The 27,723-nt window shown below is 47.1% G+C and overlaps 1 protein-coding gene across 1 annotated transcript in view; it reads left to right on the forward strand.

Moving 5' to 3' along the window:
- Nucleotides 1-13,869: 13,869 nt before the first annotated feature.
- Nucleotides 13,870-27,723, forward strand: part of ANKLE1 (ankyrin repeat and LEM domain containing 1) — a 46,162-nt gene continuing 32,308 nt past the window's right edge. The window contains 8 exon segments of the mRNA XM_029613778.1: nt 13,870-14,737; nt 17,351-17,503; nt 17,938-18,043; nt 19,455-19,584; nt 20,232-22,465; nt 22,467-23,400; nt 23,512-23,674; nt 23,872-24,031. Coding sequence (XP_029469638.1) covers nt 14,679-14,737; nt 17,351-17,503; nt 17,938-18,043; nt 19,455-19,584; nt 20,232-22,465; nt 22,467-23,400; nt 23,512-23,674; nt 23,872-24,031 — 3,939 coding nt within the window. The 5' untranslated portion in view covers nt 13,870-14,678.

Below are 27,723 nucleotides of genomic sequence, written 5' to 3' on the forward strand. Positions count from 1 at the left end.
CCTTCCCACATACCTTTAACAAGCAGTCTGTAACGTAGGGGGAAAACCATGTTTTTGGATATAGAGAACTGGAGTTTTTGCAGCTTCCAATACTGTTTTAAAGGACCAGCCAAAGTTCAGTGGCAGAACCTGAGCCTTTGAGATCACATAGGCCCAGTCCCATATGTGCCTGGGTTGCTAGAGGACACCTTTTTATGTATGGAGAATGTCGTGAGGGTGAGCATTCCCAAAATAGTGGTGGTTGGGCTACCCCCCCCCCCCCCCCCCCCCCCCCCCCAGGGATTGTTGGTACTCCTGAGAAAGCTGCTGGTGTGCATAACCCAGTGATTTTCAAATGGATTCATTGAGACGGGTATTTTCCCAAAGAGTTTCATGTCTAGCTGAGATGCAGAGGGAGATCTTGCTGTTAAGGTGTGTGGAATGTTTCTACAGGTCCAGCAGACTCTTTAGAATCTCTAAGGGACTGTCGAGGCAGTTTGGAGAGAGACAACTAAAATGATGCAGGGCCAGGCCCAAAAACCGTTATGAGATTAACAGACATACCAAGTCTTGTGCATTAATTTGAGGGGCTCTCTCACAATATGTTTTCTTCTTGCGCATTTGGCCACCAAGAGCAGGGTGGTAAAACTATTAGTGCAAGCCCCTGCCTGCTGGCGGCCATAAAAAAAAAAAAAAAAGAGGCCAGACAGGGTCAAGGCAAACCCCATCCTGCTATGGCCCAAAAAGGAACCAGCAGGGCCACGATGGGTCCTATCCTGCCAAGGCCCAAAGAGCGGCCCGGTGGGGCTGCAGTAGACCCAATCTCATTGCAGTCGGGAGAGACACTGAGGTGTGTTTGAGTGAGAGCTTGGGTGGGGGGGTATGAGAGCATGGGTATATATATATGTGTGTGTGTGTGTGAATGACAGAGGTGAAAGTTCTGAGCCAATTTCCCTGCCCCTCCCCTCCCCACTAATCCACAATAATCGCAGGGTGACTGAAAATCAAAAGTTCCCAGGTATGGAGAAAGGAAGATTCCTTATCAGGCCGATACAGTACAGTGTGCTCCACCGGAGCGCACTGTTAACCTGCATTTGGACGTGCGTTTTTGACACGCTAGCTTTACCCCTTATTCAGTAAGGGGTAATAGTGCGTCGAAAACGCGCGTCCAAGCCCCCCGAAACTAATAGTGCCCGCAACATGCAAATGCATGTTGATGGCCCTATTCCCACGCAATTCAGTAAGTAAAATGTGCAGCCAAGCCACACATTTTACTTTAAGAAATTAGCGCCTACCCAAAGGTAGGCGTTAATTTCTGCCAGCGCCGGGAAAGTGCACAGAAAAGCAATAAAAACTGCTTTTTACACCCTCTGATTTAATATCATGGCGATATTAAGTCGGAGGTCCTGAAAGAAAAAAAAATTGGCTCAATTTTGCCGGCGTCCATTTCCAAACCCATGGCTGTCAACAGGTTTGAGAACGAACGTCGGCTGTCAAACTCGCTGTCAGCCACCGCTCCTGTCAAAAAACCGTGGGCCTTCATTTGCATGCGGGCTGATTAATTCGCATGCACAAGAGAGTGGGCACACTCCTGCAACTTTTACCATATCGGCCCATATTTAATTATGGCCTGTTTTGTGTTTGCTAATTTGAAATATATTATTGGTGTGTTTTGTTTAATTTAAAATATTATAGTTTTTAACTTAGATATTATTCCATTCATCTGTGTTGAAATATTGATTCTCTTGATTAATATAGTTTTACTACTATGACTGTTTTTATATTTCTTGATTTTATTGCTTGATTCTTTGAGGAATGGTGCTGTTTGGGGGGGGGGGGGGGGGGGGGGGGGGGGTTTCCATTGTTGCACTGCATATAGAAGTCTGGCTTGTAGTTTCCAGTTCAGTTTTTGTGTCTAGGTTTCTGTTTATAGTTTATTGGGTGAGGGTCTGTCTGTGTTCTGTATATGTGAATGAGGTGAGCTCTTCTGCTAGTGTGTAGTTTCTGTGTGGGGATCTATAGCAGCCTGGTTTGTTCTGATTTCCTAATAGGAGGTGTATTGGTGTTTTAGGGTCTGGTATACATTTGCTTTTTTTTATAGGGTTGTTACTGTTTTGAAAGCTGGCTGTTTTGGTATGGGAGGATTATGATATTGTAATTGAAACTATTTATTCATGGCTTTCTGAGAGCCAAGCCCACATCCAACATGTTTACAATAGGCCTCATGCCAGAATGGGTTCCAAGTATTTTTTTTTTTTTTGCAGGATTTTCTGCTTAGCACCACAGCAGTACATACAATGCTTAATATGTATATTATATTTATATTTTGAATGTCCTTTTTCATGTAAATGTATAATCTTGAATTGGAGAGGACTCAAGGCTGTAAGTTTTTTGCCTAGGTTGCCTTAATGCCCTTGCACTGGCCCTGATCAACAGCCATACACACAGAGAAAGTGCACATGGACTGGGAGGAGCTCTGTGGAGACCTTTTATTATCTAATCTCAGCACACAAGCTTAATTTTAACCAGCTAATTTCAGTTTGTAGACCAATTACTGTATTTTTCGCTCCAAAAGACACACTTTTTTTTTCCCCCCCCCAAAAGTGGGGGGGAAACTTCTCTGCATCTTATGGAGCGAATGTAGCATCTCTCCCTCTGGTGCACAGTCGTCCTCCTCCTCCTCCTAGCTCAGCCCAATCAGTATGGTGGCGCAGGTCAACCATCAGCTGTTCGAACTGCGTGCGCTACGGAGGCCTCTCCAGTTCGAACAGCAGACCAGCAGGGATCTAAAGCTCTGCCGGCAGAAGACGATACATGGCATCAGAGTTAGTACAGGCCATTTCCTTCTCATTTTGTTTAGATATATTAGATGTTTCATGCATTTGACCTGCGTCACCATACTGACTGGGCTGAGTTGGGGGGGAGGAGGAGGGGGACTGCACGAGAGGGAGAGACACCACATTCACTCCAGGGGGAGCTCCATACAGAGCCCATCATGGGGATAGAATTATTTTTTTCTTTTCCGCCTCTAAATCCTAAGTGCGTCTTATGGTCAGCGGCGTCTTATGGACCGCAACATACAGTAGCTTGCCTGGAAACTGGTGCAGAAGCTATTTTTAGGACTTACAGGGGAATGCCCACCGACAGTGTCACGATATAAAATTTGACTTACCGATTTCTAAGATGAATGCTCGATTCTTGACCTAAAAAATGAGCTAGTGAAAGTACCGGTAATATCCCAACAGTATCTCAGAGGTACTGGAAGACCGTTGGGGCAAGTTGCAGTCATCTCTCAACAAAATATAGGAAGCATTCGATAAGCACGCTGCAACAATTTCCAGAGAACAGCGGCACAGAAAATGGCTTCAGATCAGTTCTCGATCCAGCTACAAGTAGTGCGACATGAAGACCACGGACATCAGAACAATATAGGGCGCATAAGACTGCCTGATAGTGAGGTACAGTTAATGCAATTTGTGAGAATATGGCTGTTGGAGACTCTGGGCTTATTGTTGGAGATAGGACACAGTGCCATTGAGCAGGTACATCATGTGCCACACCCCCCCCCCCCCCCCATGCTATGCCCAGGTCTGTAGTGGCATAAATCTTAACTATACAGATGAAGTAAAGATCGTAGTGGTGTATAGGAAATAGACACTGCTTTATAACAACCAAAGTTTTATTATTCAATGATTACTTGTCTAAGGTAATGGAGACTAGATGGTCATTGACTTGAGTAAGCTCAGAGCTGCATCAGAAGGGCATAACATTTATTCTCCAGTTTCCAGCAAAGTTAAAAACATCTCATGGCAGTAGGGAAGATGTGAATCGGAACCAGAATCGGTTCAGATTTCAGTTCCGATGATGGTGCAAGGAAGAGGGATTCAGTTTTGTTAGGAACTGGGGAACCTTTTCGGGAAGTATCCCTATCAATTAAAAAGCAGAATGAAAATACAAACAAAAAACACACTTTGAAATGTTTGTATGCTAATGCTAGAAGTCTAAGAAGTAAGATGGGAGAATTAGAATGTATAGCAGTGAATGATGACATAGACTTAATTGGCATCTCAGAGACATGGTGGAAGGAGGATAACCAATGGGATAGTGCTATACCAGGGTACAAATTATATCGCAATGACAGAGAGGAGCACCCAGGAGGTGGTGTGGTGCTTTATGTCCGGGATGGCATAGAGTCCAACAGGATAAACATCCTGCATGAGACAATGCAAAATTGAATCTTTATGGGTAGAAGTCCCTTGTGTGTCAGGGAAGACTATAGTGATAGGAGTATACTACCGTCTACCTGGTCAAGATGGTGAGACTGACACTGAAATGCTAAGAGAAATTAGGGAAGCTAACCAAAGTGATAGTGTGGTAATAATGGGAGACTTCAATTACCCCAATATTGACTGGGTAAATGTATCATTGGGACATGCTAGACAGATAACATTCCTGGATGGAATAAATGATAACTTTATGGAGCAATTGGTTCAGGAACTGACGAGAGAGGCAGCAATTTTAGATCTAATTCTCAGTGGAGCACAGGACTTGGTGGTGGGGCCGCTTGGCAATAGTGATCATAATTTGAATTAATGACTGGAAGAGGAACAGTATGCAAATCCACGGCTCTCGTGCTACACTTTCAAAAGGGAAACTTTGATAAAATGAGAAAAATTGTTAGAAAAAAACTGAAAGGAGCAGCTACAAAAGTAAAAAAAGGTGCAAGCGGTGTGGTCATTGTTAAAAAATACCATTCTAGAAGCACAGTCCAGATGTATGCCACACATTAAGAAAGGTGGAAAGAAGGCAAAACGATTACTGGCATGGTTAAAAGGGGAGGTGAAAGAAGCTATTTTAGCCAAAAGATCTTCATTCAAAAATTGGAAGAAGGATCCAACAGAAGAAAATAGGATAATGCATAAACATTGGCAAGTTAAATGTAAGACATTGATAAGACAGGCTAAGAGAGAATTTGTAAAGAAGTTGGCTGTAGAGGCAAAAACTCACAGTAAAAACTTTTTTAAATATATCCGAAGCAGAAAGCCTGTGAGGGAGTCAGTTGGACCGTTAGATGATCGAGGGGTTAAAGGGGCACTTAGTGAAGATAAGGCTATCGCGGAAAGATTAAATGATTTCTTTGCTTCAGTGTTTACTGAAGAGGATGTTGGGGAGGTACCGGTACTGGAGAAGGTTTTCATGGGCAATGATTCAGATGGACTGAATCAAATCACGGTGAACCTAGAAGATGTGGTAGACCTGATTGACAAACTGAAGAGTTTGGACTGGATGGTATACACCCCAGAGTTCTGAAGGAACTAAAAAATGAAATTTCAGACCTATTAGTAAAAATTTGTAACTTATCATTAAAATCATCCATTGTACCTGAAGACTGGAGGATAGCAAATGTAACCCAAATATTTAAAAAGGGCTCCAGGGGCGATCCGGGAAACTACAGACCCGTTAGCCTGACTTCAGTGCCAGGAAAAATAGTGGAAAGTGTTCTAAACATCAAAATCACAGAACTTATAGAAAAGACATGGTTTAATGGAACAAAGTCAGCATGGCTTCACCCAAGGCAAGTCTTGCCTCACAAATCTGCTTCACTTTTTTGAAAGAGTTAATAAACATGTGGATAAAGGTGAACCGGTAGATGTAGTATACTTGGATTTTCAGAAGGCGTTTGACAAAGTTCCTCATGAGAGGCTTCTAGGAAAAGTAAAAAGTCATGGGATAGGTGGCGATGTCCTTTCGTGGATTGCAAACTGGCTAAAAGACAGGAAACAGAGTAGGATTAAATGGACAATTTTCTCAGTGGAAGGGAGTGAGCAGTGGAGTGCCTCAGGGATCTGTATTAGGACCCTTACTTTTCAATATTTATAAATGATCTGGAAAGAAATACGACTAGTGAGAGAATCAAATTTGCAGATGATACAAAATTGTTCAGAGTAGTTTAAATCACAAGCAGATTGTGATAAATTGCAGGAAGACCTTGTGAGACCGGAAAATTGGGCATCCAAATGGCAGATGAAATTTAATGTGGATAAGTGCAAGGTGATGCATATAGGGAAAAATAACCCATGCTATAGTTACACAACGTTAGGTTCCATATTGGGTGCTACTACCCAAGAAAGAAATCTAGGCATCATAGTGGATAACACATTGAAATCGTCGGTTCAGTGTGCTGCGGCAGTCAAAAAGCAAACAATGTTGGGAATTTATTAGAAAGGGAATGGTAAATGAAACGGAAAATGTTATAATGCCTCTGTATCGCTCCAGGGCGAGACCACACCTTGAATACTGTGTACAATTCTGGTCGCCGCATCTCAAAAAGATATAATTGCGATGGAGAAGGTACAGAGAATGGCTCCCAAAATGATAAGGGGAATGGAACAGCTCCCCTATGAGGAAAGACTAAAGAGGTTAGGACTTTTCAGCTTGGAGAAGCGACGGCTGAGGGGGGATATGAGAGAGGTCTAGAACGGGTAGATGTGAATCGGTTATTTACTCTTTCGGATAATAGAAAGACTAGGGGGCACTCCATGAAGTTAGCATGTGGCACATTTAAAACTAATTGGAGAAAGTTCTTTTTCACTCAACGCACAATTAAACTCTGGAATTTGTTGCCAGAGGATGTGGTTAGTACAATTAGTATAGCTGTGTTTGAAAAAGAATTGGATAAGTTTTTGGAGGAGAAGTCCATTACCTGCTATTAATTAAGTTGACTTAGAAAATAGCCACTGCTATTACTAGCAATGGTAACATGGAATAGACTTAGTTTTTGGGTACTTGCCAGGTTCTTATGGCCTGGATTGGCCACTGTTGGAAACAGGTTGCTGGGCTTGATGGACCCTTGGTCTGACCCAGTATGGCATGTTCTTAGAGAGAACGCAGGAAGCTCCACCGACTGGTTAACATGAAAGGAAGAAACAACCTTCGGCAAGAAGGAAGGAACAGTTTTGAGAGAAACCCCCAAATCAGGGCTTTGGGCTTTCCGCCAGGACAACGCTTGGATCTCAGATACCCGTTGAGCGAAACAGATAGACACTAGAAAGACAGTCTTAAGTGTAAAATCCTTGAGAGTAGCCTGACGGAGAGGTTTGAACGGAGCCACACAGAGAGCCCGAAGGACTAAATTGAGACTCCAGGACTGACAGGTGGACAGGATGGGCGGCCTCAAATGCTTGGCGCCCTTCAGGAACCGAACAACGTTCGGGTGAGATGCCACAACGTGACCTTCCACTCGACCTAAAAGAGAGCCGAGAGCGGGCACTTGGACGCACAATGAGCTGAAGGAAAGACCCTTCTGAAGGACAGAAAGAACTACCGAGACCGGGGCTGAGCATGCCAAAACACCCGATTCATCCCATACATTCTCTAAAACTTTCCAAATGCATACATAAGGCAAAGAAGTAGATGTCTTACAAGCCCGAAGGAAGGTGGAGATAATGTCTTCCTTATATCCTTTCTGTTTCAGTCTTCTCCGTTCAAAAGCCAGGCTCCTAGACAAAAGCGATCCACCTGGTCAAAAATTTCGGTACCCTGAGGTAGCAGGTGCGGGAGATGGCCAAGACAAAGGGGCCTGTCCATCCCCAGATTTACCAGATCTGCGAACCATGGTCTGCGGGGCCATGCGGGTGCCACCAGGATGACCGGTCCCTTGTGAAGTTCTATTCTTTGGAGAACTTTGCCCATGAGAGGCCAAGGAGGAAACACGTACAGGAGGACGTTGTGGGGCCAGGGGAGAGCCAGAACATCCACTCCCGCCAAACAGTGCTTCCTCCAGCGGTTGAAGAATCTTTTGGCTTTGGCATTGCTTAAGGTTGCCATGAGGTCCAGGTGAGGGGGACCCCACCTGCTGATGATCAGAATCTTTTGGCTTTGGCATTGCTTAAGGTTGCCATGAGGTCCAGGTGAGGGGGACCCCACCTGCTGATGATCAGATCCATCGCTCCGTCCGTGAGCTCCCACTCGCCCGGATCGAGACGCTGGCGACTCAGGAAATCGGCTTGCCATGCTCCTTGTCCACTATGTGGGAGTCTGAGGCACTCCAGGTGACGCTCCGCCCAGGCAAAGAGCCGGCTGGCTTCCAGGGCCACCAGGCGACTCCGGGTGCCCCCCCTGCCGATTGAGATAAGCTACCGTGGTGGAGTTGACTGAGAGGACTCACACCGCCTTGCCGCGGAGCACAGGGAGAAAAACTTGGAGAGCCAGACCGGCCACCCAGGCCTCCAGGCGATTGATGTGCCAGCGCGATTGGACTGGAGACCAGTATCCCTGTGTGGTCTGTGACTGGCAGACTGCTCCCCAGCTGGAAAGACTGGCATCCGTAGTGACTATAAACCACAGCAGAGTCAGAAGGGGCATCCCCCTCAAGAAGGTGCGGCAGCGATAGCCACCACTGTATGTCGACGCTGGTAGAGGCCGAAAGCGGGAGTATCGTTTGAAACTGTTCTGACACCGGCTGCCAGCGGGATAGCAAAGCTTTCTGTAATGGTCGCATATGCGCAAAGGCTCAGGGAACCAGGTCGATGGTGGAAGCCATGGTCGCCAGGACCTGGAGGTAGTCCCATGCCGTAGGAAGCGGGAGCGAGAGAAGGTTGCTCACTTGATCCATAAGCTTGAGTGCCCGAGCATGTGGCAGGAACACCTTGCCGACCCGCGTATCGAAGCGTGCCCCCAGAAATTCCAACACTTGGGAAGGCTGTAGGTTGCTTTTGGGGAAATTGACTATCCACCCGAAAAAGGTAAGGAGAGCAAGAACCTGGTCGACTGCCTGCCGACAGAGAATCTCTGACTTGGCCCGCACAAGCCAGTCGTCCAGGTAAGGATGGACCAGGACTCCTCCTCGTCAGAGGGCGGCCGCCACCACCACCCTAACCTTGGTGGAAGTGCGCGGTGCAGTGGCTAGGCCAAATGGCAGCGCCCAGAACTGAAAATGCTGGTCCAGGATGTGGAAGTGAAGGTACAAATGTGATGCTCGTGACAAATTGGGATGTGTAAATAAGCCTCCCTCAAGTCGAGAGAGGCCAGATATTCGCTGGAGTGAACAGCCGCTATGACCACCTCAAGGTCTCAATCTGAAAATGTGGCACCTTGAGGGCCTGGTTGACTCTTGAGGTCCAAGATTAGACAGAAGGAACTGTCCTTTTTTGGTACTATGAAGTAGATGGAATACTGGCCGGCGCCAAGTTCTTCCGTCGGGACTGGGGCAATGGCCCCCAGCCCCTGGAGCCTAGTGAGAGTTTGACCCACGGCAGCCCACTTCAGACATCCGCAAGGAGAGACTGTGTGCAGATGCAGCAGATCTCGAGCAAATTCTAAAGCGTCACCATTTCTTATCTCGAGGACCCACTGGTCTGACATAAGGTTGGCCCATTCCTTGTAAAAGAGGGAGAGACGACAACCGTGGTTGGGAACGGAGGACTGGGCTGGCCGAATCTCATTGGGAAGCTGGCTTCGGCATGGGATGCTCAGGAGCCCCATCTCGGAAGAACCGGCGACCTCGAAAGGACTGAGACCAAGATTGTGATCTGGAGGGATAACCTCTAGAGGACACACCTCGTGCCTGAGCATTATATCTATGCTGGCTCCTGAAGTGGGAACGTGAAGGAACAAAAGCTCTTGACTGTTTCGGATGGTTCTCAGGCAGCTTATGAACCTTGTTCTCACCCAAGGAATTAATAAGCTGCTCAAGGTCCTCGCTGAAGAGCAACTTACCCTTAAAAGGCAGAGTGCCCAGTCTCAAAAAAGATATAGTTGCGATGGAGAAGGTACAGAGAAGGGCAACCAAAATGATAAAGGGGATGGAACAACTTCCCTATGAGGAAAGACTAAAGAGGTTAGGACTTTTCAGCTTGGAGAAGAGACGACTGAGGGGGGATATGATAGAGATGTTTAAAATCATGAGAGGTCTAGAACGGGTAAATGTGAATCTGTTATTTACTCTTTCGGATAGTAGAAAGACTAGGGGGCACTCCATGAAGTTAGCATGGGGCACATTTAAAACTAATCGGAGAAAGCTCTTTTTCACTCAATGCACAATTAAACTCTGGAATTTGTTGCCAGATTATGTGGTTAGTGCAGTTAGTGTAGCTGTGTTTAAAAAAGGATTGGATACGTTCTTGGAGGAGAAGTCCATGAACGGCTATTAATCAAGTTTACTTAGGGAACAGCCACTGCTATTAATTGCATCAGTAGCATGGGATCTTCTTACTGTTTGGATAATTGCCAGGTTCTTGTGGCCTGGTTTTGGCCTCTGTTGGAAATAGGATGCTGGGCTTGATGGACCCTTGGTCTGACCCAGCATGGCAATTTCTTATGTTCTTATGAGAATTGGAAGATGGATCCGCCGACCAATTGCGTAACCAGAGGAGCCGTCTGGCCCAGACTGCCGAAACCATCGCCTTTGCTTGGATGCGGAGGAGGTCGTACAGAGCATCCGCCCCATATGCTATGGCGCCTTTCAACCGTTCAGCCTGCTCCGCCTCTGCAGACGGGAGGTCCTGGGGGCCGAGCAATTGTTGGACCCACCTAAGGCTTGCCCGTTGCATGAGACTGCTGCAGATCGTCTCCCGAACTCCTCGGGCCCGAACCTCGACAATAGTTTGAGATGGAATTCGAGCTTGCGATCCTGCACATCCTTCAAGGCCTATGCTCCTACCACTCGAATAGTGGTGTGCTTGATAACAGCGGAGATTGAAGACTCCGCTGTGGGAATTTTCAGCATTTCTAGGCAGTCCTCAGGGAGAGGATAGAGCTTGTCCATGGCTCTCCCTAGGCGAAGCCCCGCCTCAGGAGCTTCCCATTCCCGGAGGAGCAGCAACTTGTGCATAGGATGGAAGGGAAAAGCACAGGTGCGAGCTCTAAGTCCCGCCAGGACCGGGTCTATATGCGCCAGCAGCGAGAGTATCCGCCGGGGCCCCTCAATCCCTAACTCCTGAAGAACAAAGGCAATGAGAGGCTCCAGTTCTTCCTTCTGAAATAAGCATAGCACCCAGGGGTCATCCCCTTCTGGGGTGGGGGTGGGGAGGGGGGGGGGCGGCATCCCTGCCAAATCCGCATCCTGGACCAGAGGAGCCAGGGGGCGCCCCCAGCACCATCTGGACCTTGACCCGCGGGAGCGAGTGGAGGATTCATCTGCGGAATCTTGGCAGGGAGAGGACCTGAGGGAGGGTCCTCCTCCTGCAAACTGGCCAACTAGGATTTGTGCATTAAGAGCACAAACTCAGGAAAACTGTGGCCTAGACTTAGGGGGGGGGGGGGGGGTCAGGGACCATGTCCTGGGGCTCAAATCGGGGAAGGGGGGGTGGAGAACCCAACAAAATCGACTCTACTCCCTCCTGCAGTCCCAAATCGGGAGCTGCTGAGACTCCCAAGATGGCCGATGTTCCTGTGGTTTGCTGACCCGGGAACGGCCTGGCCTTGCGGTGGGAGGAGCAACCCCGAGTTTGTGTTTTAGTCGCTGCCGGGGAGGGACCTTCCCCACCCGGCAGACATCCAGAACAAAGACTCACCGAGGGCTCTCCACAGCGAGGTAGCAGTGAGAACGCGGCATGCTTACTGAAGAGGAGCCGCGAGCAGGGAAGAAATCAGCTGAGCTGTGCTGCCGGGAGGAGCGGGTGCAGAGGATCCTGGGAAAGAGGTGTCCCGCAGCAAAGGCAGCCAGGTAGGGGGGGGAAGTGACTGGACCACAAGTTTCACCCTACAGGCTCACCAGGAAAAGGGCCTAGGCTGTGTAACACAAGAGGCAAGCCCCCCTAGGCCCTGCAAGAGCGAGGAGACAGTGCTGTCTCCTGACAAGAAAAAATTAGAGCCAATTCTTTTTTTTTTAAACTGAAACAACTTAAAGAGTACTTACTTGATCCTGATAGACGTGCCAATACAGTAAAAATCGCGGGCGAGTGCACAGGACACTCTCCTGTGCGGGTGATACAGTAAATTAATTTATTTAATTAGGCCGGCGGTAAAAAGAGGTGCTAGGGACACTAGCGTGTCCCTAGCGCCTCTTTTCGGACAGGAGCGGCGGCTGTCAGCGGGTTTGATAGCTGACGCTCAATTTTGCTGGCGTCTGTTCTTGAGCCCGCTGACAGCCACGTGTTCGGAAACCGGACACCGGCAAACTTGAGTGTCCAGTTTTCAACCCACGGGCCTATTTCAAACTTTTTTTTTTTTTACTTTTTTTAAACTTTTGGGACCTCCAGCTTAATATCACCATGATATTAAGTCGGAGGGTGCACAGCAAAGCAGTTTTTACTGCTTTTCTGTGCACTTTCCCGGTGCCCAGAGAAATTAGGCAGTAATTTCTGAAAGTAAAATGTGCGGCTTGGCTGCACATTTTACTTACTGAATCACGCGGAAATACCTAATAGACCCATCAGCATGCATTTGCATGTTGCGGGCGCTATTAGGTTTGGGGGGGTTGGACGCGCTATTACCCCTTACTGAATAAGGGGTAAAACTAGCGCGTCAAATGTACATCCAAATGCTGGCTAACAGTGTACTCCGTCCTGAAAGAGAGTAGAAAGGTACCCCGCAGGGAAAGGGTTAACTAGCAAAGATCAGGGATCTGCAGCGTGAGCTGTCCTAGCTGCTGGAGACAGACAAATAGTGAAGGGTTGCAGGGTAGGCTCTGTCCTGATATAGGATACCCTTTCAGTTTTGCTCTGTCTCCATCCGCTGGACAGGAGGCTTAACCCACGGTCTGGACTGATCATCGTACGTATAGGGAACCAGCTTTTGTTAAGTAATATAGATATTTCTATTTCCTCAAGGTAGTGGATTGGATCTTAACTTTGAGGACTAAATACATTATTGACAAAAAATTGTATTTCCTGATTTTTTATTTTTTTTGTATAAGTATTTTGAGAATGTCATGTTTTTCTATTAAAGTGTTAATTCTTGAAATATGTAATTGGAAATTATAAATTAAAAAAAGAAACATGGGATAACCTGCATCGTGCAGGACATCCTACTTTAACAAGGGTGCTGAGCCGAGTGGATGGACTAGTTGGTCCTTTTCTGCCGTCATTACTCTGTCTGTGTTACTATGTTAATTTCATTCATTGAAGCAGTACATTTCAGGCAGTGGGAGAGACTACGCTTGGTGTCTCTGGATTAAGAACCTAAATTGAGATGCTTTAGATCTAGAAGAGAGGTAGGATTGGATTCAGCTCATCTGAAAAGTATAAATTAAATCCAAGGTGCAAAATTGTTTTCAAAGAATGTTTAATTTAGACCAAGCGGTCATGATGTTAGATTCGAACAACAATACGCTCAGCAACATCCCACCGGGGGCAAATGGAAACAAAAACTAAAAGAATGCAAGAAAACTTTGGGTATGCCCAAAGGATCTGTATCAAATGCTACGAAAGCCAGTGGTTAAGGAGGGCTAACGCCCTGTACAAGGAATGAAAGTGGGCGGACTGGACGAGGCTTGGGCTCCTAGCTGTGTTTCCCCAGCAGCCCCCACAAGCTGTTAGAGGCTCGTTGCAGGTTATGCTAGCACCTCATGTAGAATTACACGGGCCTGAACCGTCCTCTCCCGCTCGCCTTCAGGACTGCTCCTTACCAGCTTGCAGGAACACTTATCGTTGCCCCCCATCTCTCCTGCACGTATTGTTTTGGGGCTTTTATGGATGTTATTGTTATCCGCCCAGATGTTTTGATAGGCGGGATATAAATCATTAAATAAACTGTCTTCAACAACTATGGAGTTTCGTGTCTTTTTTTTTTCTTTTTCAAATAACTATATTTACCAAATACTATTTTGATGGAGGGGGAGAGAGTATACTCAGAAAACAGAACAAGGAGCTATCCAGGGCAATCTCTTCCCGAAACAAAAATGGCGGCCGCGCTCCCCTGCGTCACTTCCGGCGGCTGTAGAGGCGGGAAGTTTGAGAGGTGGTGCTGGGCGGAGGAAGGGCCGGAATCAGTTCCCAATGCGCTCTGGCCCTGAGAAGCACCTTAGCGTAAGCTGAACTACCCGGCGAAGGGCAGAAAAGTGTCGACTACGGTGATCCTGGTTTCCCCATAGGCGGAGAGAGGAGGGGTGACCGGAATCGGATCCTGATGTGCTCTAGTCGGGAGAGGCGCCCTAACATAGGCTGAGCCTCCCGGCGACGGGCAGAAAGCTGTTCGAGTACAGGGACCCATGTTTCAGTATCACTCCCGTTTTCTTTGAGGGGGCGGGAGAGGGAGTCGGGATCTCCAACAAGCCCGGAGGGGGAGAGAGCCGAATCCCTCGGTCCTGTCAGGTGAGCTGGGGGCTGGGGAGAGAGCCGGAATTCCTGGCATTGACAGGTGAGGTGGAGAGAGAGAGAGAGCTGGGTGAACTGGGTCTCCCGGGCGCTAAGGGGAAAATGGGCGAACAAAGAGACAGGTCCCCTGGGCCCTGACAGGTGAGGTAGGGGGTGAGAAGAGAGCTCGTCCCCCAGCCTCTGAAAGGTGGGGAATACGGTGAGAGCCCGGGATGAAAGCTGGCTCCCCAGGGCCCTAAAAGGAGGAGAGGAGTGGGGTGAGAACTGGGTTCCTGGGGGAGCTAAAGCCGGGAACTACAGCCTGAGAGGTAAGGTGAAGTGGGGGTGTGGAGAGAGCCAGGTCCTCTAGTGAGGTATGGGTGGGTAGAGACAGGCTAACACCTCCCACACACCCCCCGGGCTGGAAAAGAGCAAGATCTTCAGTTCTACTGTCTTCTGGACACAATGTGTACTCAGTCGCTGGCCCAAAAGCTGTGCAAGGCACTTGAGGACGAGGATGCAGAGTAAGACCCTTTACATTGTATTAACTCTGTGCTAACCATATCTGAGTGTTTTCTTCCCTAATCCCACCCAACAAGTATCTCTTCAGGAAGTGGGTGAATTGCTGCCAAGAGGGGAGACTTGGAAACAGAGGAGAGAAATTTATAGTCATAGGTGTCGGAACGGAGGGCGTAGCGGGTATAGCAATCCCCCCACCTCAAATTTCTGAGTTCCCATTGCTACTGCTGCTCCTGCCTCTGCCTCAATCCCCTCACTCACCCTCCATGCACTGAAGAGGAGGAGGATCATGGCTTTGCAGTGCTTTGGGTTGCTTCCTCCTTCTCAGCCGCTGGTGCTTGAATGACATCATCAAGCGCCAATACCCAAGGAGGAGGAAGTGGCCTGAGGTACTGCTAAGGCCATGATCTTCCTCTCAAAAATGTGGGCAGAGATGATGATGTGCCCATGGGATTCCCACCCACTGTGGACTGAAGAAAAGTGCAGCAACACTCAGGTCATCCACACTCACAAACCCTTCCTCGTTCCCCTTATTTCCCTTCCATCCTTTTCCTGCTTATTGGGAAGGGAGTTGTGAGGAGAGGGAAGAGAAGGAAAGGGAGAGAGGAGTGGGTGAGAGGAGGAGGGAAAAAAGGCAGTGGGTGAGTGAGGAAAGGGTGAGATGAGAGGGAAGAAAAGGGATTAGGAGTGAGTGGGAGGTAATGAAAGGGGAAAGAGTGCATCAGAGGGGAGGGGGAGTGAGTTAGTGGGAAGGGTGGAAAGTAAGGGGGTGGGTGAGTGAGAGATGAGGATCAGGAGCAGCTTTGGCCCATGTGGCCAGAAGAAAGGAAAAGAAGCAGCATGGGCCTACACCTCGAGAGGAAAGAGGAGCAGCCCCATCGGCTAGCATGGGCTGAAGCTGCCTCAACTTGTGCGTGTGTTAGCTTGTATGTAGGAGAGAACGAACGTGTTAGTGTGTGTCTATGAGAGAGAGAGGGGGCAAAGTTTGTGCACCCCTCTCCTCCCCCAAATAATCCACAACAATCTCAGGGTGACTGGAAATCAAAAGTTCCCAGGTCTGGAGAGCAGCAAATTTCTTTTATCTCTATTAGTTTTAATTATTGGGTGTTATTTGATGAGTCTGTACTTTCAAACTATTTCATTGATTTTTGGGAACTTTTTAAACATTTTTTATATGAGTTTAATTACTGAATGTTCTATTTGTCAGCTGTTTTGAAATATTCTTTTTCTTAGCATATTTTTACTATTATGATTAATGTTTTATATTTCTTAATTTTATTGTTTGATGTTTTATGAGGCATGGTGATATTTCTGTTTTTCCATTGTTGCACTGCATGGTCTGGCTGGTTACGGTTTCCAGTTCAATTCGTACTATAATGTATGAGTAGAAACCTGTATTTGGTGAGGGTCTGTCTCTCTGTTTTGCATGTTTGACCGAGGTGAGGTTTTCTGCGAGCATGAACAGTAGTTTCTCTGTAGGACTCTATAGCAACTTGGCTTGTTCTGTTTTTGTCGTTTTCTCCTTTACCACTATTTCTGTTTTTCTAGCATCAAGCATTTAATTGGTCTGGGAAAGAATAATTTTACTGTCTGATTTATAAGAAAGAATGTATGTAAGATAGAATGAAATTACTTGCTAATGTAAAGTAAAAAATTGGCAGTGGGAACATGAGTGGAGTTGGAGGCGGAGCTTGATTTATCCCCCCCCCCCCCCCCCCCCAAAGGAAAAGGCAATCTGCTGCCCCTGTTATACTAATACCTGGCAACCTGCCCAGTGTGAAGCTGAGCAAATGTGCAGGAAACCACTGGCTAACAGATAAAACATGCCTAGACTTGTTTGGAAGCCCAAGCAGAAAATGATCCAATTTAAGCCTGAACATTCATGAGCAAAGCAAGTTTTGCCCTGAGTTGGGGGGGCCTGAGATTGCACAATATGTGGCTACAGATTGGCAGATGGGGTGGACCTGGTGGTGCTCCTTACCTGCCCAAATTCTCTGTGCTTCTGTAGTGTGTTAACAAGAGCGATTGCAAAGATGTTCAACGTTGTCCCAAGCCATTTGTGTTTTAATAACATTCCATTTTCTGCATAAAAGAAATGAGAAAGGAGGCCCCCAGGACATCCTAAATTTGAACTGCCGACCAAGCTAACCAGAAACATCCTTTTGCATTTAGAAAGTAAGGAATGGCATGGCTGTAAGTGTGCTGGCGTTTGGCATGTTCAGACACAGACTCGGAAGCTTGGCTCACTCTTTTCATTATCCCATGCAGCACTCACGCTGGGTGCATTCTGTATGACACCTGTGCATAGGTTTCTAAAATTCACTAGAATAAGTGACATCTTTAGCTTGGTGTCTGCCACCTCCTTCCCCCCCCCCCCCCCCCCCACCATGCATATATTTCTAATGAACCCTGGTTTGCTACATTACAGGAAGCTGTTGCAGACTTTTAGAAGACCAAATAAATGTCTTTATAGCGTGCCTTGCATGTTAAGTTGAAATGGCACCCAGTGCAGTCTGTCCTCAACACTGTACTGTGTGAAGCAACGACGATCAGATTTTACCAGCAGTATATTCTTGACCAATGCTTCTGTTCCTCTTGCCTGTTGCTGTCATTTGAAGGGACCTGGATGCATTGCTGAAACTGGGCGCAGACCCTAACCTTGTTCTGCCAGATGGGATAGCGGCTATTCACCTGGCTGCAGGGAGGGAAAGGGAGAGTGCCCTGCGCTGCCTGAATCTGATCCTGCAGCACGGCGGAAACCCCAATGCCAGGTATTCTCTTTTTATCTTCCACGTCGCCCGTGCAGCACGAGTGGAAGCTGCATCTAATGCCCGAGGACCTCTTCCAAACACCAAAGCAAGATGGGCGATGCGGCATGAAGGAAGGCATGATGTTTTGTTTGAAGGTTACGCAGATTAAATCGTTCTTCAGTGTTGCATCTGTAAAAGGGAAGTCCAGTGTGTGCCGGGGTGCCCAGGTCTTTCAGGTGAAAAGCAAACCCGCTTAGACTGACAGACACCTTGTACCTCGAATAAAGACACCTTGTATTGCTGTGTGTTCCAGGATTTTGCTCTATAAGCCGTCATGCATTGCTAGCTGATCATCTATGAATTAGCGGTGGGTTTTCCCCGTCAAGGAAGACTGATGTAACGGTCATGTGCTGCTCTATGGTTAAACACAGAATCCACTGGATTTTTATTTTCAGATCAGTTGAGGAACTGACACCTCTGCATGTTGCAGCTTCATGGGGTTGTTACAAGTGCCTAAAACTTTTACTGAGAAAAGGCGGGGATCCCAGCCTGCGAGACCAGGTTTGTACGCTGCTGAAAGGGGTTAATAATCACTTTTTTTTTTTTTTGTTCTTTTTTTTTCTGACCCAGCAGTTTCTTCCTGTAGCTTTTGGACCTCCAGTTCAATCAGATCCAGGGCTGGAATTTGGTGCCAGGAGCCTTCATCTGCAATTATCCAGGGATTCTTGCCCCCCAGCCTTTTTTTTATATTCCCCTCTCGCTTTGTTAGTCCATTCATTCCAGTGATGGCCCTGCAGAAATGGGCCCAGATTACAGCCACCAGCTGCTGTTATTGTGCAATGACTGGATCTTCCCAGGCCCCCCCCCCCCCCCCCCCCCCCCGAGGCTGGGCGTGCTACCTCTGCAGCATCTCCAGCTCTGGCCGAAGAAAGTGAATCTCGCACTTGAAACCCCTTTTCTGCTCATGTTAAGTACAGACGGACTCAGAACATGGATCAGCCCCTTGTAACTCTCTTGCCGGAGAGAACACACAAGTCTGCTAAGATGAGGACTTTCAGATGCAGTAACGCTCCTGTATTGAAAGGTGTTCTTACTTTGGATCTCTTTAAGCGTGCTCTGCAGGACATTTTCAGTGTTCCACATGAGGGTTTTTCCCCCCTCTTTTACTAAGTGTTTACTCTTCCCTGCTGACTAACTCCAAAGCTGCTTGGGCTTCTGAGATTCATTCAGAGCCTCCCTCAGCTCCCAGGCTTTAGAGAGACACGAGGACTATTATTGGCTTCCTTTTGTACTGGAACCTGTCAGAAACTGGGTCTTAAAGTTAGATTTGGAAAAAGCATGAAATTCATTTCTTAAGCCACAAAACTAGGATTTTCCCCATTGTTACAAGAGTAATCTAGAACAGCAGACACAAGTTTAAGCTTGCAGCAGGATGTATTGGGATTACATGCCATCTTTCTTTTAAAATATCCCTGCAGTGTAGTGTTAAAAGTGAGAGTATTTTATATGGGTTTTGTTTTTAAAGCAGGAGATTTTGAGTAATTTTTGTTCATCAGGAAACTGTGAAGATAGCGATCCTATCTAGTACACCGAGTAATCCTAGTTTGCTGGAAGAGTGAATTTATAATGTGAGCTTTCCTGCTAGCTCTGTTTTTTGACCATTTCGGTTTCCCCAGGTCAAATTTGATTAAAGTGATAGAAAAACGATGCAGCTTAGTTTCTCCCTTTCGTTTTGTGGGCTTAAATAAGGTGGGTGAAAGTTTTTTTTGTGTGAAATTTGTAGCTGTTTTTAGTGTTACAAGTGATTTCATCTTTCTTCTGTGAAGATGCTGATCTTCAGTGGACGATGTGAAATACAATACAGTTTTAAAAAGCCCCCCCCCCCCCCAAAAAAAAAGAAAATTGCTGACGTTAGTCCCATAAAAAGGTCTCACCTGCTTGTTGGTTGCTCTTTTATTTCTCCGTGCCTCAGGATGGAAATTCTGCAATTGATTTGGCCGCGGAGCAGGGAAACAGGAAATGTGTCATGCTTCTGCGGGATTATTCCGATTGTGTGTCGCCAGAGGAGAGGCATGAGCAAAACCCACCCAAACACAGTTGTGGTAAGGCACAAATGATTTCCATAACCCAGATTAACCGGGGAAACGTTGACATGTCTGTGCTTGACAGCATAGAGGATACCCCCACCCCACCCCACTGGAAGAAAGCCGCCATAGGGAAATCTTAGAATGAGACACTTGGAATCAGGGCAGCATCACCTGGGTTTAGCTCTAGTAATGCTGACTTAGCATCTTCATTCTAAATTAGGTAACTTTAAAGGTGCGGTGATCTATTAACCGTACAGGTCCACGAGAAATCTTTGTGGTCTGGTACGTGCTAAAGGGAAAAGTAGAATACAATCTCACACCTTTCTGTGTCTTTCAGTGTGGGATTTACTGGGTGCTTTGGGGGTCAATTTTTCGTCTGAATTCTTGAAAGCCAGTTACTCCATATGTAAACCACTTTTTTTTTCTTTGTACATAGCGGTGCCAAGTGAAGATTCAAGGGTTCACTCTTGTAGCAGGCAGACTTCACGTTACAAGTAACTTTGCACTGTTTGAAGGGGACGTGCAAAAGAACGGGCAGAAAAACAATTTCTTGTTTTAATCAGAAAGTGATGGGGCTGATATTAAAGGCTTTCTCTGCAGCTGGTGATTACATTAATTTTCCACACTGTTTTCATGCTTTTTTGTTTTTTAATGTTCCACAGCCTCTTATTCAAAAAGGAACAGATTCACTCTCTTCTCTAGTACGGTGACGGACATCAGCAGTGTCTCTGAGTCTTCTGAAAGAAGTTGTGAGGTGGGACTACCTAACGGCGCCCAGAAACCTCTGCTGTGCTCAGTCCTGGACTCCAAGTTGAGTAACACGCTTCACGACGACACTGTGATCGCTGGCATGAGCTACCAAGTGAAACAGATCCCCATGGGTATTCAGGACAACCAAAGCACCTATGGAAATGCTGCATCATTGCAAGCCTCTTCGTGGTGTTCAGGGATTGCTCGACAAGTTCACAAGTCCTCCGACTGTAGTAACTGCAGTGAATGTTCCTCGCCTCCCTCGGCAGTTCTGTCCAGTACTCGACTGTCGCCCTCCGATCGAGGCAGTGCACACACTGGAAGCCAGCATGTTAGCAAGGTCATTCCCAAGGGTGAATCCATTTTAGATACCTCAGGGACAGCTTTGTGCCAGCCAGGACTTGTATCATCTCGGAGACTTCACGGATTGTCTCATTACGACAAGGGAAGTGGTTGGGATCTTGCCCAGACAGCAGTACCGTGCAGTAATCTGATTTCGCCCAGCAAGAAGTTCACGGCAAACAGCACCAGCCGATGTGTGTCCAAAGGATTTGCCAATGGTGATCTCCCTGGGGCAGACACATTTGCCTTGCTTACTCCTCATAGTTCTGAGGAGGATAATCCATCCACAGCAAACGGATGCCCTGTAGAATTAATGTCTAGATATAAAACGCTGCCTGGTGAGTTCGAGAGTTCTTTGGCATTGCAAGATTCCAGTATGAGACCTTCCTCTGGGGGCAAGAAGAGAGTCAGCTTTTGCAAGGAGCCAAGGATTATCCTCTCTTGGGACCTTCAGAATGTGTTAAGTTGTTCTTCCAGGATCAGTAACATCCATGTGACACCTGATTCTTCAGAGAACAGAAAGCTTGTGGACTCTGAAAGCATTCTAGAAATCTTTGAAAACCAAGGGCTAGATGCCACGTCCCCCGATCACGTGTATCTCTTCTACCGTGGGTGCTCCTCTTCTGCCTGTGACTTGGACAAAACGGTGATCAATCCTGCAGCTCTGAAGAAAAGAGAGGAAAATGCGGTGGAAGAGGAGAATCCGGGTTTAGATTTCCAGATGCAGCACAGCGGCTCAGGTGGCAGTGACTATGGCAGCTGTGACAGTGAATGGTACATCAGCGTGACTGAAGCTTCTGTTCATCAAGGAAGCCTGAAAAAAGTCTCTGAAGGTAGAGAGACTGCTCCTCATTTGACTGAATTGCCACAGAAAACGTGTCCCGTTAAATACATCTGTCAGAACATCAAAGAGGCAAACCTAGAAAGCCCACAAGGAGGCAGGCAAATGCCATTAACTTGGAAACCACATTTACTATCTACAGTTAGTTCTGCTGCTCAGGATACTGTCCCTCTAAAGGACATTACTACAGAGGTTGAGCAGCAGACACAGTTGAAAGATACATTTTCTCCCAAGACATGCAGGTCCCCTGCAGCATTTTGTACCCCACCAACTGAATTTGCTTATGTAAAGCTGGTTCGGGACAAGCTGATAAGTAACCAAGCCTCTGAAAATCTCTTGGCAAACTCTGAGTCTGTACCAGCAACTGTTCTCCAGTCTCGGGAAACCTTGCCAGTGGCACTACTTCAGGATGGCGATGGCACGCAGCAGGGTGTGATTGGTGATCTGAGCGAGCAACTCAAACTCATGATGCTTGCAACCAAATGGAAGAAAGGTCCACATCTGGACAGTGAAACTCAAGAAACTGTGATGATAGACCAAGACTCTGTAACATCTTCTAGCGCTGAAAGCAACAACAGCATGAGCCTCAGTACAGAACTGAAGAAAATGATGATGTCAACAAAAGCCTGTAAGTCTCCTATACCCCAAGGCTGCGAGGAACCCTGTTACATCACTCCCCGAACGAAAAGCCGATTAACTTCCTCCACCTCCCATGGCAGCAACTTCTCGTCTCTCTTTGATGAGTCTTTTGATATGCCTAAACGGGGCAGACGACTCAGGAATCCAGAATCCCGGGGTCTGCTTGCATACGAAAGTGAGGTGAAGGACCGTGGCCTGAGGAAGACTCATGAAAATGAGGAAACCATTGTACATCACCTGCATCCACCAGTGAGGGAGCGCAGTCCAGATAATACCGACATCGTACAAAATGGGGGGCCCCCCTTGCTCTTCCCATATTAAGCACAACCTCCCAACAGCTTGCTGTTCAAATTCAGAACATATCAGTCCAACAGTGCTGCTCAAATGCAATACTGATGGTAATTTTAGTGACTTTCTCACTGATGAGAGATCTTCTTCCGGTTCAGAGGGGCTGAAATGCAGCACAGTATCCTGTGCTGAGTTCTGTGCACCTCTGCTAACTTCAAACGCAGCCAAGACTTTCTCGGATCATGTATGGCTGACAGAGGATGAGACCAGCTGTACAGACACCTGTACATGTACAGATGCTGATCTCCAGGCTTTCAGGGCTGATCCACTGCCTAGGAAAGCCTATATTGGAGCTAGTGACAGCAAACAGCTGTTCCACAGCACACAGTTAGATGATCCCATGTTGCCTGCAATGGATGGCAGAGGTTCACCCTGTGTGGCAAGATATAGCTTTAGTAGGCTGTCAATACGAAGACCACCTTCAGTGATGCCCATGATTCACGCTAACTCAGACAAATTGACTACTGTTGAGGATGCATCAAGTCACGATATCACTCTGTCTCCTGGTGGTCGTCCCATCAACATCAGCAAGAATGAACCCGTGGAATATCTCTACACAGACACAGAGGAAGGGCATGCGTTGATAGAACGACACATCCCATGCACTGATGAGACCACCACAGACACTATAAGCTCAGAAGATACCATTATTTATGACTGGAGGATGTATAAAAGCAAGCTAGAGCTACCAGCCCCCCAGGTCATTTCATCCAAGGAAACCCAGTCCCCCAGGACAAACTTATCCAAGATAAGACTGGATCTATTTCAGTTGTCAAATGAGGAGATTGAGAGGAAGCTGAGAGACTTTGGTGAGAATCCCAGGCCTATCAATAGCCTCAACAGAAGAGTCTACTTGATGCTTCTCGACAAGTTGATGAAGGATCCACAGGCCACGAACAGAAGAACTATAGGTGAGATCCAGTGCCTGTTTGATCATTTCCTCTTGAACACATGCTGGATCTGTACTGTCTGGAATAAGCTGGTTTTGCTTTCTTCTGCTTCTGTTTCTCGCACTGGTTTAGGATATAGTCCAGAGCTGACCCTCGCCCTGCAGACCTTCCAGATCCCAGAGTGCCATGATGATGAGATGGCTCTGTCCAAACAGTTCGACCAGCCTGACAAGAAGAGGAAATGGAGGGAAGGAATCCTCAAATCCAGTTTTAATTATTTACTGCTGGATCCCAGGTATAGGGCTAATTCACGATGTGCCCTGTTATTGGGGGAGCAAGGAGCAAATTTCTGGCAGTGCAACATGTTATTGTAGCAGCCCTGTCCCTTGGTGATACTTGTGTGTGTGTGTGTGTGTGTATATGTGTTACGTCCTTCTGTCATGCTATGTTGAAAGGCTTTCAGTGGGACCCTCTTCTACTTTTCCTTCTCAGAGTGACACGCAATCTTCCAGCACGCTGCTGTAGCCTGAGCCAGGTGGAATGCTTTCGCACTTTTGTCAATGCCATCTTCTATGTGGGCAAAGGGAAACGCTCCCGTCCTTACTGCCACCTTTATGAGGCCTTAACGCAGTACAAGACTGGAAAAAAACAGGTATGGAGGCGTTTAATAGCCTTGGCTGCCTCTAGATGGCAGAGCTAGCCCAGAGAAGCTGCTTAGCATCCTGGATGTTCCTGTGAACTACCTCAGCTGAGCTCTTCACTTGTAAGTATGGCACATAGTTCTGTGTTGGGGGAAGTCTTCACACCCCCCCCCCCTCCCCCAAGACAGCAGCACCTTGTAAGGTGAGATACCCTCAAGCACCGACCTTCCAAGGAGGAGGGAGGCTAGAGATGGGGTAGGCAGTGACAGATTGTTCCAAAAAATGATTGAAATACTAGAAAAAAACAAGTTTTGTTGTTCTTAAAATAATATCATGAGGAGATATGAAGATGGGTTTGAAAAGCTTGGACAAGGATACAGGGCAGATTCAGCCTGGGCAGACACAGGAAACTCTCGGACAGTGAGGAGCCAGGCATTGGAATGGGCTTGGAGGAGCCAAGTGAAAACACAGCAGGAAGGAGCTGTGGAAAGGCTGAAGAGCTTCCTCTTAGATTTATAGCAAGGGAAAGGCAGCACTTGACTCCCAGAGCTGAAACTAATTTTATGTAAAAAGTGGTGACTGCTGATTAATTATGAAACTGAGCAAGATGAAGAAGGCTGGCCTTGGGGTCTCAGCACCAGGGCTGTGCCGTGTGGTTATAGAGGATTTGGGATTTGGTCTTCTGTTCCCTGGGGCGGTTGGGGATGCTGCAGAAGCAGCACTCGCGGCCGCCGGAGTGGGGGAGGGAGTCCCAGTCCATTGCACTCAGTAGCCTTTTGGTGCACATTAGCTGGGTTTCGGAAGGAGCCATGGCTTTGTGGCCGCCTGGTCGCAGACTGCCACTTCAAAGGCTGGACAAAGCGATTTAGGAGAAGTAATAACATAGAGGGAAATCCTCCTTGCCTTGTTGCAAGTGAAGACTCAAGAGTGCCATAGTCCAGTAGCAGGTTGTTTCAAGGAGCAGGAGGAACCTGCCAGCCCCCATAAAACTAGGAGAAAAGCTGCAAACATATGACCCTCGGAGTCCCAGCGAAGGCTCTGGGTACAAATGTGCTGCTTATCAGGAAAGTACTGTGCTGCTGAGGGGGAAAAAGAGCATGAGAAACATTTTGGAGCTGTTGTAATAAGTCATGTTGACCCCAACTTGGATTTTTTCGTGCCAAAATTACCCCAGTATGTTTTATATGTATAAAATATCATCACAGACGAATGGAAAATAAACATTTTTAATTCTTTGAGTTCTGTTCCGATTTCCACCGGTTTTTCCACATTCAAACATGGCTACAACAGAGTCTCACCTAGTATGGCCACTTTTACTCCACCTCAGAACCTGGGACTCATTTTCAGCATTAAAAGAAAACTGGGCTGAACAGTTTCCCCTCTAATCCCCCCCCCCCCCCCCCCCCCATTGCCTGCTAATAAGAGTCTGTTCCATGGGATTAGGATGTTCTTGCACTAATCCTAGTGCAGTTTTTTCACAATAAAAATCCCATTCCCTGTACATACCCAGATCAATCCAGATTCCTGGGTTTTAAGTCCCTGCCAGCAGATGGAGACAGAAAAAGTTTCACTGACAATGTATTTAACCCAGTGTGCCACCTGCAGTCCCTCAGTATTTCTCTGTCTCCAGCAGATGGTAGACGGTCTAAAACCTGCATTCTGGAGGAGAAAAAAAAAGATTAAAAGACAAAATTTCTGGTTGTGAGGTTCTGGTGGGGCCATCTCTCCTAGTTTGAGGCAGACGAGCAGGGGGTTTGTTGACCCTTCTGACAGCTTGATCCGGAGGTCTGTGGAGTGGACATCTGGTTGTTCAGATGTCCACTCCATCCTCATCCCCCACAAGACATTGGTGGAACCTGCTGGCAGTTCTGCACTGTAAGCCCAGTAGAGCAGGGAAGTATCCCGTTTATACGGTTTGTCCTGGGCTGGGTCGCTAAAGTTTGGTGAAAGGAGACGGATATAACTAGTGGCCTGGCTCTCTTCTGATATTCCATGCAGCCTGTGCTCCCAGAACCGTAACGTTCACACCAAAGGAAATTATTGGTTTCTATGTATCTTTATTTTCCTAGCAAGTAGCATGTATGCTCCCCTGCCAGCAGATGCAGATGGAGTCAGGTTTCAAAGCTGATGTCACCTTAGTTACACCCCTGCAGTGACCTCAGCCCTTCAGTATTTCTCTGTCTCCAGCAGATGCTGATATGCTTTCCCTATGGGGATTGCTGTACCTTTTGAAAGAAGACTGAGGGTTAAAGGGGCTCTTAGGGAAGATAAGGCCATTGCAGAAAGACTAAATGAATTCTTTGCTTCTGTGTTTACTAATGAGGATGTTGGGGAGATACCAGTTCCAGAGATGGTTTTCAAGGATGATGAGTCAGATGAACTGAACCAAATCACTGTGAACTGGAAGATATAGTAGGCCAGATTGACAAACTAAAGAGTAGCAAATCACCTGGTCTGGATGGTATGTATCCCAGGGATCTGAAGGAACTCAAAATGACATATCAGATTACAAATTTTAACTAATAAATCTATCATTAAAAGCATCCATTGGTACTGGAGGGTGGCCAATGTAACCCCAATATTTAAAAAGGGCTCCAGGGGCGATCTGGGAAACTATAAACCAGTGAGCCTGACTTCAGTGCCGGGAAAAATAGTGGAAACTATTCTAAAGATCAAAATCCTAGAGCATATAGAACGACATGGTTTAAAGGAACACAGTCAGCATGGATTTACCCAAGGGAAGTCTTGCCTAACAAATCTGCTTCATTTTTTTGAAGGGGTTAATAAACAGGTGGATAAAGGTGAACTGGTATATGTAGTGTATTTGGATTTTCAGAAGGCGTTTGACAAAGTCCCTCATGAGAGGCTTATAAGAAAACTAAAAGGTCATGGGATAGGAGGCGATGTCCTTTCTTGGATTACAAACTAGCTAAAAGACAGGAACCAGAGAGTAGGATTAATTGGTCAATTTTCTCAGTGGAAAAGGGTAAACAGTGGAGTGCCTCAGGGATCTGTACTTGGACCGGTGCTTTTTAATATACCGTATTTTTCGCTCCATAAGACGCACTTTTTTCCCCCCAAAAGTGGGGGGAAAATGTATGTGCGTCTTATGGAGCGAATATAAAAAAAAAAACTAAAAATCTAACAAAAACCCCCACCCTCCTGACCCCCCCCAGACCTGCCAAAAGTCCCTGGTGGTCCAGCAGGGGTCCGGGAGCGATCTCCTGGGCTAGGGCCGTCGGCTGCCAGTAAACAAAATGGCGCTGCCTTTCAGTAAAGCTGAAAGGCAGCGGGTGTAGGAAGCTGAGCGCAGCGGTGACAGCCAAAACCCTCTCCCCCCTCCCCTTCCCGCAGCCGTAGACCATCTCTGTACTCGGCTGATAAGCACCGAGCCCAGTAGAGTTCTCTATGTCCCTAGCGTATGTGCGGATCTGGAGAGTATTTGAGGCCTGGTGTGAGGAACGCAGTGTTTCCCCCTCGGATGGTCAAAATCTTTTGCAGGTCGGCTTGAATAAAGGTTTCACCCTTAACTCCTTGAAGGTCCAGGTAGTGGCTCTCTCCTGTTTCACTGGCAAGGTGAATGGTCCCTGCCTATCGGCTCATCCGGACATGGCCCGTTTTCTGAAAAGGGGTGAAGCACCTCCGGGCCCCCCTACGGTGGCCGGCTCCCTTGTGGAATCTTAATCTAGTATAAGAAAATTAT

Source organism: Rhinatrema bivittatum, chromosome 8 (genome assembly GCF_901001135.1).
Source record: "Rhinatrema bivittatum chromosome 8, aRhiBiv1.1, whole genome shotgun sequence".
In the NCBI taxonomy this organism is placed as follows: domain Eukaryota; kingdom Metazoa; phylum Chordata; class Amphibia; order Gymnophiona; family Rhinatrematidae; genus Rhinatrema; species Rhinatrema bivittatum.